Source organism: Anser anser (assembly GCF_964211835.1).
Source record: "Anser anser genome assembly, chromosome: 5".
In the NCBI taxonomy this organism is placed as follows: domain Eukaryota; kingdom Metazoa; phylum Chordata; class Aves; order Anseriformes; family Anatidae; genus Anser; species Anser anser.
In genome coordinates, this window is record NC_139725.1 from 31,875,597 (window position 1) to 31,885,090 (window position 9,494).

The 9,494-nt window shown below is 50.0% G+C and overlaps 1 protein-coding gene across 1 annotated transcript; it reads left to right on the plus strand.

Annotated features, from left to right (window-relative positions):
• The first annotated feature begins 3,785 nt into the window (after positions 1-3,785).
• Positions 3,786-9,409, plus strand: LOC310900789 (acyl-coenzyme A thioesterase 1-like). Its single transcript, XM_083839342.1, has 3 exons — positions 3,786-4,506; positions 6,236-6,438; positions 7,729-9,409. Exons 1-3 carry the CDS (start codon positions 3,801-3,803, stop codon positions 8,332-8,334), a joined length of 1,515 nt encoding a protein of 504 aa, XP_083695468.1. The 5' UTR covers positions 3,786-3,800; the 3' UTR covers positions 8,335-9,409.
• The last annotated feature ends 85 nt before the right edge of the window (positions 9,410-9,494 follow it).

A 9,494-nucleotide genomic window follows, 5' to 3' on the forward strand; every position in this document is an offset into this window, starting at 1 on the left:
CTCTCCAGACCCATCTTTTCTTCAGGACATCATGGAGCAAGGACATTTTTCAGGACATCGGGACTTCAGGACATCTTTACAGATTTGGTGTTCTCACACTAATGAAGCCACATGCTAAGTGCTGAACCTGTCCAAACTACTTTAAACTGTGAAAAGCTTCTCCTGTGTGTTTCTCAGTAACTTATCTCAAAGGAAAGGTATCTGACTGGCAATTGATTCTCTTTTGCCAGCCCCTATGGATGGTGAATCTCATGACTGTCTTACCAAACAGATCCTTACTTCATGGCCTGATCTTCAGAATGTGCCTTTGCTCAACCCAGATCTTATCATTTCTGTGAGTGGCTCTTGCCTCCAGGATGCAACTGGAAAACTTGTTTCCAGCTGTGCTGTCTATACTGTGCATGGCACATTGGAGGGCTTTGCTCTTCCTTCTCTCTCTTCTGCACGAGTTGCTGATCTTGTTGATTTATCTGTGCCTGTGTTCTGGATCAGAGTCAATCTGCAACCATCTACCCTGACTCTTGCTATGTCTTTGGTGTTGTACGTGATTTTGGTCAGCTTTGGAATCACTGGTTTTCCTACCTGTACAGGTTCTCCTATTAAGAGTAATTGTTACGTGATGCTCTTTTACAAGCCCTTCTTCTATCCTCTTCTTTATCTATTGTTACATGTCAGGCTGACACAGTTTCAGCTGGGATAAAGTTAATTTTCCTCATAGTAGCTGGTATGGTGCCAGCTGAAACCACAACATGGGGCCATGACACTGTCACATGAGGAAATGACCTGGCTGATCATCCTGCCAGTATTGTGGCCCTTTGTAGCCCTTGGGCTCTGGATTTTGTTGTCATTTGTCTTTCTGACTCTGATTCACCGTCTCTTTCAGAACTTTAATTATTGTAGAACACGGCTCCTGCAACTGAGAAGGACTCGGCTCCACAGTGGTTGCCAATTTCATCCAGATTCTTTATGGCGTTCTCCGGATAGTCCTCTGGTCATGCCTCACTCCATTTTACCCTGTCTTGCGCGTGTGTCACACTCTGTGGCTCACACTAGCCAAGGGGGGATGATTGCAGCTATACAGTGAGAATGGTTTGCTCCAAATTTTTCTGTGAAGCACGGCAGTATTGCAGTACCTATCCCATGTGCCTAGTCCCTAACACAGGCCGGTATACAGAAACAACCCCTGCAGCACATCTCTAACCTTGGGACCTGCAAATAATCTGCAGATAATTTCCTCCAGACGGCTAAATGTTGTAATCCAGAATATGTGTTTGTAATCCATTGCAAATTCTCAGGATGGGTTGAGGCTTATCCCTGCAAACATGCTCATGTCACTATTGTGGCCAAGAAACTTTTAAGAGACTTGATATTTTGATTTGGCTTTCCTCTTACAACAGGTAGTAATCAAGGCACTCATTTCGCAAGCTAAGTGATTAAAACTTTTGCACAGCTTTAAAGATTAAGCAACACCAGGATTGCGCCTACCATCTTCAATATAGCAGTACAGCAGAAAGAAGAAACTCTGACATGAGAAGTAAATTAGCTAAGGCATGTTAAGAAACAGGCCTAAAATGTCCAGAAACACAGCCACTACCATTGTTGTATATGCAAAGCACAGCAAATAGGAAGCATGGCTGTTTGCCTCGTGAAATCCTTATGGGATGGCCTATGAGCCTTTCCCATTCACCACCTGAAGCACCGCATAGACTTGACCTGCAACTGACTGATGTTTTAACATTAAATTATTGCAGGCCCCTAATGAAACATGTAATAACTGTACATTCTCAAGTAATGCAAGATCTTCCAGAGCTTTCCTTCAAACTGTGCCACGCTCTGGAACCAGGAGGCTGGGCTTACATCAAGGTGCACCAGAGAAAGAATTCTGGAAGGGAGCACACCAGTTACACTGCACTACCCTCACTGCCATCAAAAGCAAAGGAATTCCCCACCAGGTATGTGAATCTCCCTGTAGGAAGGTACCACCACCCAACAACACAACACAGAAAGGTGCCCCCTCCAGAAAACACGATGCTGACCCTTAATCTTAAACCCTCTGCTCCAGGCCTGGATTTGTGACTGGACTGCGGTCACAAGGATGCATGACCATAACATGGTCTCTGACCATGAAAATCAGATCCATCTTCAATTGCTCCTTTAACCTCTGGAATTACTTTTACAACTATTTAGAAATATTATTACAATTAATTTGTATAATTTTACTTTATTCTAAGCCAAAAGTTGTTTATACATTAATAGCACAGGAAATGAGGTTCCAAATTCTGACCAAAACATTTTTAGGCTATGCTCTGCATGGATTAGGAACCTATTGAATATGGAGAAGTATCTCTCTCCTTAACCTTGCAGCTTGGGTAGCTGTTGTGGCAAATCTATCCAAGTGCTGGATTTGCACGTCATAGAATCACAGAATCATTAAGGTTGGAAGAGACCTTCAAGATCATCTGGTCCAACCATCCCCTACCAATGTCACCCACTAAACCCTGTACCTAAGCACCAGGTCCAACTTTTCGTTGAACAACCACAGGGATGGTGATGCCACCACCACCCTGGGCAACCCGTTCCAATGCCCAGCTGCTCTTTCTGAGAAGAAAAGTCTCCTAATTTCAAACCTGAACCTCCCCTGGTGCAATTTGAGGCCATTTCCTCTAGTCCTATTGATTCATGGAAGAACTCTCCAACTCAAAGCAAATGAGTTATAAAGTATGTATGTGGTTTATTTCGGCACCGGGCCCATGCGGGATAGCTCCCAAAGGCATGCGTGCCCCAATGTGGCAACTTGCCCTGGTTATATGGAGTAAAGAGTTACATATGCATGAAGTTTCCCAATACGCCTATGCATATGCATAACCTATCCCCGCTTTGTATTAAAATTAGCTCCAAGAAATCATTTCCATAAACTCCTCCTGTCTGCGTTTGCTCAGTGCCTTCTGGTGGTGGTCGCTGGGGGGTCGTGGGGATGAAGGCTGATAACTAACTCTTCATCACCACTAGTTGACCCCCTGCCTTTGTACAGACTCAGCTGCTCCTTGGCTCTTGTCCAGACCACAAGGTCGGTCTCAGCTGGTTTTTGAGACAGGTTCCCCATTTTTGTCAGGAAACATCCTCTGTGAGGGGCCCCGAGACTCCTTGTTTCGGTTAATTTGCACAGTAGTAAGCAAAGACACTCAGCAACATCTATGTTAATGTGATTAAGCAAGCCCCCATTCTTCCATTCCTGGATTTAATAATAACGATTGTTTATTTAGAAATCACTAATGTGATTAAACAAGCCCCCATTCTTCTATCCCTGGCTTCACTATCACTGGTTATCTGCGAGGCCGACCCCCAGCTCCCCACAGCTTCCTTTCAGGTCACTGTACAGAGCAATGAGGTCTCCCCTGAGCCTCCTCTTCTCCAGACTAAACACCCCCAGTTCCCTCAGCCGCTCCTCACAGGACTTGTGTTCCCGAATGTGAATTCCCATGGTTGGTGCTCACGCTCTGTGACTAAAAGGTTGGACAAAATGGCGGGCATGAGCTGATTTTGCTCCTATGAGCACTTCAAAACACCCCGAATGGATCCCGTCCCAAACCGCCCCTTTCCGATGCCTCGGCCGAGGGGCGAGGGAAGGCGGCACGCCGCCAGGGTCTTCGCCGTGACCAGGCTTCGCCTGCAGCGATGCGAGCTGGGAGCCTGCACCCCTCTGTGTGAGGCGCTACAGCCCCACAGGGCGGGCCGCGGGGTAACACCGCTCGGCCCTAACACGCTGGCACTGCCCCACAGCCGAGCCGCCGCTCCCCGTCATGGGCTCCCGCGCAGCGCCCAGGCCCCTCCCCGAGCGGCGGCGGGCGGGCCGAGGGCGCCCCAGCCCAGCCCGGCTCGGGCGGGCAGGGCAGAGCGCCGGCTCCCGGAGGCGGAAGCGTCGCGGCGCCATGGGGCAGGTCGCTGCCCTCTCCCTGAGCCGGGTGAGCGGTCGCTGCTGGCAGAGGCTCCCCTGGCCCGGCCCCGCGCGGTTCCCTGGTGCGCTCCCCGCCCGCAGCCTCTCCTCCATGGCCGCCGCCATCCGCTTCTCGCCGGCCGCCCGCAGCCTCTTCGACGAGCCGCTGGCCATCGCCGTGCAGGGCCTCGGCCCGCGGCAGCAGGTCACGCTGCGGACATCCTTGCGGGACGAGGCGGGCGAGCTCTTCGAGGCCCACGGCCGGTACCAGGCGGCGGACGACGGGGAGCTGGACCTGGCCCGCTGCCCCGCGCTGCCGGGAGGCAGCTTCAGCGGCCTGGAGCCCATGGGGCTGCTCTGGGCTTTGCAGCCCCGCAAGCCCTTCTGGCGGCTGGTGAAGAAGGACGTGCAGACCCCCTTCCGCCTGCAGCTGGAGGTGTTTGAGGGCCACGGGGACACCCCCGGGCAGCTCCTGGCCCAGGCCGAGCACGAGCGGGTGTTCCTGCGGGACGGGGTGCGCAGGGTGCCGGTGCGCGAGGGGAGGATCCGGGCCACGCTCTTCCTGCCCCCCGGTGAGTACCGGCCCTGCCGGGCTCCTTGCCCCGTGAGTTTGTTTTAGTGACTGCTGTTCAGCCCGGGGTCCACGGTTGTTTTCGGCAGGGCTGCTGCTCAGGCAGTCACTTCCCAAGGTGTGGGGTTGCATGTGATTGCTCTGTGCCCAGAGAACACCTTCACCCTTTACCGTGGGTGAAGACTTCATGACCTGTCTGTTAGCCCAGTCTGTAAATTCACCAGAATCCCCCTGGATTGAAGCTCACCCTCAGTGCTCTCTCACATTTACTGCCATCCACAAACTGTCACCGTACTAGTTGTTGATACAGAACCGTAGGTTGCTCAGAGGAAAGCTTGGTTTTGGCCAACAGTTGTATGTGAACACTTGTTTGTTTTCAAATGCCGTGGTGGTGGTGTGTGGTGCCGGCTGGCTCTCAACCTACCTTTCCCCTACCTGGCTGCTCTCCAGGGAACTCAGCTAGTCATTCTCAGGGTTGAACATTGCTGTCCAAAAGCCTCAGGTCCTCACTGTGCTGCTGCCCATCCCAGCCTTTCCCCAAATCCTGAACTCAGTCATTTCAGAGTTGCTGCAGTCCAAGCTGCTTTTTGCTGCCAGATTTGCACCACTTCTCTCCACTTCCAAGCAGGAAGTCAAGTAGAGCATTATACAGGTTTGCCCTTACAGCCTTTCTGTCAGCAAATTATCGAGAGGGTCTCAGAGGTTTCCAGATTGCCTGAAAAATGCTGTGTTGTCCTCCCAGCAACTGTTAAGGCTTATGCTGGTTGTCAGTAGGAAGCCTCATCTCTCACCTTGACTTGGTCAGGTGCTCTTTAGCAGTCACGATACCCCAACACATTCCCATCTTCCCTTCTCCCTGTGACCCAGAGGCTCTCACCAGGTGTGTCTCTGGTTTTATGCTGGAACCCCACAGAGTCAGAGAGCACTTCTACATAGCATGCGCTTTTCCCTCCCCGCCTCCTTCCCTGCCTGCCCTTGGTAGCTCCTCCATGAGAGCAGTGCAATCATACGTGTTGTCCCAGCCAGCATCCCTGATTATGATTGCGTTGTAGCCCTGTGGCTGGTGGTGAGTTTCCAGTTTGTGTTGTTTGTTGCCCAAGTTCTGCACATTAGTGTGTGGACACCTGAGATTGCCTATACTCAGAGCAGGAATGAAGAATCCTTATGGCCTCCTCCTTTCCATACTTCTTTATCAGTTTGTAGCAGTCCCTCTCAGCTCCGTTCCATCCCTGTCTCCTGATGAGCCTAAGGCAGAGTTTCCCTCATGAGGGTAGCAAGGCCGACTGCAAGTATTTTCTTCCCTTAGTGCCCTGCTTAACCTGCTGTAGTACATTAACACAGGAACTGAGAAGCTCGGAACATCAGAAGATGAGATTTTTGGATCCATCTTTTAAGAAATGCAGTGAGGAGAATCCTCCTGGTTATTTTTGAAGCAGAGCTTGGTATCTTTGCAGGGAGTTTACATTGTATAGGGAACTAGATGTGACTGTCAGGGGAGCCCTTCCCTTCCAGCACTGATGTTCACTAAAACGTTAGCAAGACTGCTGTTTTGTGCTGTCTTGTTTAATCTTGAAGCAATTTAGCCATTTACTGAAAATTGGCACAGAATTTAGGATGCTTAGTACCATTCTTGATGATTTTTTTTTTTAAAGATACATTCCCTGTCCTATCAATTTGGGATATAAATGAAAAGTGATGGGTTAAGGTATCTGTTTTGTGGTCTGTTGCAGGAAATGGCCCCTTTCCTGGAATTATTGACTTGTATGGAACTGGGGGAGGACTCCCTGAATACAGGGCATGCCTGCTGGCCAACTATGGCTTTGCTGTGCTGGCTCTGGCTTTCTACGGCTATGAAGATCTCCCCAAAGAGATGAAGGAGTTCCACCTGGAGTATTTTGAAGAAGCTGTAAACTACATGTTAAAACACACCCAGGTTGGCTTTTTTATTGACTCTCTCTCACTACTGGTAATTGTCATTAGTTAAGTCCTGTCAGACTGCACACAGGGCAGAAGTGCTCTATTTAAAATAGCATCTCTGTTCACGTTGGCTGTAAATAGTTCCTTTCATATCTTTAACTCCCATTACAGCGATTCTCTGGCAGATTATTCCAGTTCTTCTGAACTGGCCGGGTGACACAATGACATGTGGGTCACATACTGGTAATTTCTGCTTCATTCAGCCCAGTGTTGTAACTAGGGAACCAGTAGCCTTGAGGCTTATCAGGCTTCCAACAGGGCTTTGAGGTTTACGCTCTGTAAAATGTCCTTGAGAACTAAATGTCCTTTTCAGCCTTGGAGCATGTGATACGCCTCTGTGATCCAGGGCTTAAGAAGTCCATAAATACACATTTGTTGCTGTGTATTGTAATAAGCTGTTGTAGTCACTCCAAATGGTGGTATGTGGTGTGTGGCTTTTAGTAGCTGGCTGTGAACTCAGGGATCAGGGTTCCTGAGCTGGCACCTCTTGGAAGAGAGCGAGCTCTGCTTAGGTCTGCATCAAGATGGCACCTCTTGGAAGAGAGCCCTGCTTAGTTCTGCGTCTTCTTCCAAATAGCTGTACACAGCCATAGCTAGAATTGCACAAGGCAGTGTCTTGCCTCACTGGAGAGCTCAAAATAAATACCTTCCTCAGCCTCAGAAAGATGAGTAATTGTTAAAGGCCTTGGTTGCCTTTCAGCTGCCTTAACCCTAACTGCTTTTGCTACTCCTCTGCCCAAAACCTACTTTTTTTTTTTTATCTCCCCCTGGCAACAGTATCTTAGCCTCTCATTAACACCTTCACTGATACCTGCCACCATGTTTTCAACGTTTTGCAAAGTTTGAGCCGTATTTTCTAATTTCCCCCTTTTCTGTGCTTCAAAGACAGTGGGTGTGGAGCCTGTCATGCTGGTGCTAAGGTACAGAAGGTATTAAATTTTAGTGCTGTCTCAGAGCCTTTTTAGCCCAGAGGGTCTTTGGATGTTGGAGCAATTGAGATATTCACTAACCATCTTCCAGTGTCCTCTGTTAGGATGCTGCTGCAGTGTCAGCAGGGCTTGTGGTAATAAATCAAGCACAGAGCAGTGCTCCGAGGTCCTTCAGACATGGGCCTTGCACACAGGACCTTAGATGCCTCTATCTGGGGTCCAAATTCAGAACAAAGACTGCTGCGAACATGGCAGCACTTCAAAGAAATAGCAAGCGGTGGTTTATTGATTGTGGTTTCTCGTTCTCTCCCATCCAGGTGAAAGGCCCAGGGGTTGGGCTGCTTGGATTCTCGAAGGGGGGTGACCTGTGCCTCTCCATGGCCTCATTCCTGAAGGGCATCACGGCCACCGCTGTGATCAATGGCTCGGTGGCGAATGTGGGCGCAGTGCTCCGCTACAAGGATATCACCATTCCCCCCCTCGGTGCCGACAGAAAACGCATCAAGATCAACAAGTCTGGGATTGTTGATATTGTCGATGTACTGAACAACCCGTTAGAAGGGCCTGACCGCCAAAGCTTTATCCCTTTGGAGAAGGCCGAGTGTCGCTTTTTGTTCATTGTTGGCCAGGATGATCACAACTGGAAAAGTGAATTCTTTGCAGTTGAGGGGAGCAAACATTTGCAGGCACATGGGAAAGAAAAGCCTGAGATAGTCTGTTATCCTGGAGCAGGGCATTATATCGAACCCCCCTTTTTCCCAATGTGTGCAGCCTCAATGCACCTGCTAGTTGGCAAGCCTGTGATGTGGGGAGGGGAGCCCAAGGCACACTCCGAGGCACAGAAAGATGCCTGGCAGCAGATCCAAGCCTTCTTCCACAGGCACCTCAATGGCAAGCCATCTGGAACAACAAATAAGCTGTGATGTGAGTTAGGTTACCTTCCAGAGGAAGATGCTGGTGTTTCAGATTTGTTTTGTTATATGGCTCTGAGTGAGAGCAAAAAAACATCAGAAAATAAGCTGTTGAGTTTCTTTGAGGAAGATAGTGAGAGCCATGAGAGCTGCTTCTTTTCACAGTGTCTTCTAACCTCAGGGATGTCTTGGCCTCCTTACTGTACGTGGTATGGGTTTCCAAGCTGTGGAAAAATGATGGTGGCAAGGCTGGGTCTGTTTTGAATATGAGTTTAAGTGGGAGGTAACTAAGCTGAGCTGAGAAATGGGATGAAAATTTACCTTGCAGGGCTTCCTTAGAGGAAGTGTGTTGGATGCCATCGTCCTTACCAGAGATGGTTTCTTGCACTATTCTTTCTAGAAGCAGCTCTTCTTTCTGCCTACCTCCAGTAATCTTCTCTTTCTCCATGTGCACTTCCTTCTATTTTACTGTTCTTTTCTCCTCTCCCACATCACCAAAACGTATGCATCTGCCTTAACACTGTCAATTTTGAGATCTAGTGTTAATATGGTTTTCACTTACAAGTGTGGCAATACTGTGCCAGCATCCTGAAATAACAAATTAACTAATTTATAGATGACAACAGCCCATAGCCTGACAGAATATTCTGGGTATATCCAGTAGAAATGAGAGAACTTCGTGGTTTTGGAACATTCAGAAGCATAAGGGAAAGCAGCAGAACTGGCGTGGACCTGTTGGTGGTGACACCTGGGCCTGCATGTGGTCATCTCAGCAAGGCTGCCTGGCCCTTTGTGCACAAGGCTGTGGGGCTGTGGTAGCGTCTCGGCAAGGCCGTAACGCCCTCCCGCCTTCCCTTGGGTTTTCTCTGAGAAGAGGGGAAGAGCGGGGATGGTGAGTAGCGATCGGCTGCCAGGCACACTCGCACGGAGGAAGGGAGGCGCTGGTGCCTTCGCACAGGTTGTTACCGGGTCAGCGCCTCACAGCTCCGAGCCGCGCGGGTGTAACGAACGGGCCGCCCCTCGCGGTGCGCACCGGCTGTATTTCTGTCACTCATTAAAGCGAGCCGTGAGCTCGGGCTGCCTCCCTGCCTGCCTGGCTGCGAGCGGGCAGGGCCGGGGCGGGCTCCGGGCACCCCTCGGGCTCCGCGGGGCGGGCGGCGGGGGCGAGGCGA

Excerpts from the sequence above, each read along its gene's own strand:
- LOC310900789 (XM_083839342.1), top strand. The coding sequence starts at position 3,801 with ATGGGCTCCCGCGCAGCGCCCAGGCCCCTCCCCGAGCGGCGGCGGGCG. Across the intron at positions 4,507-6,235 it reads CACGCTCTTCCTGCCCCCCG|GAAATGGCCCCTTTCCTGGA; the intron begins GTGAGTACCGGC and ends GGTCTGTTGCAG. Across the intron at positions 6,439-7,728 it reads ACATGTTAAAACACACCCAG|GTGAAAGGCCCAGGGGTTGG; the intron begins GTTGGCTTTTTT and ends TCTCCCATCCAG.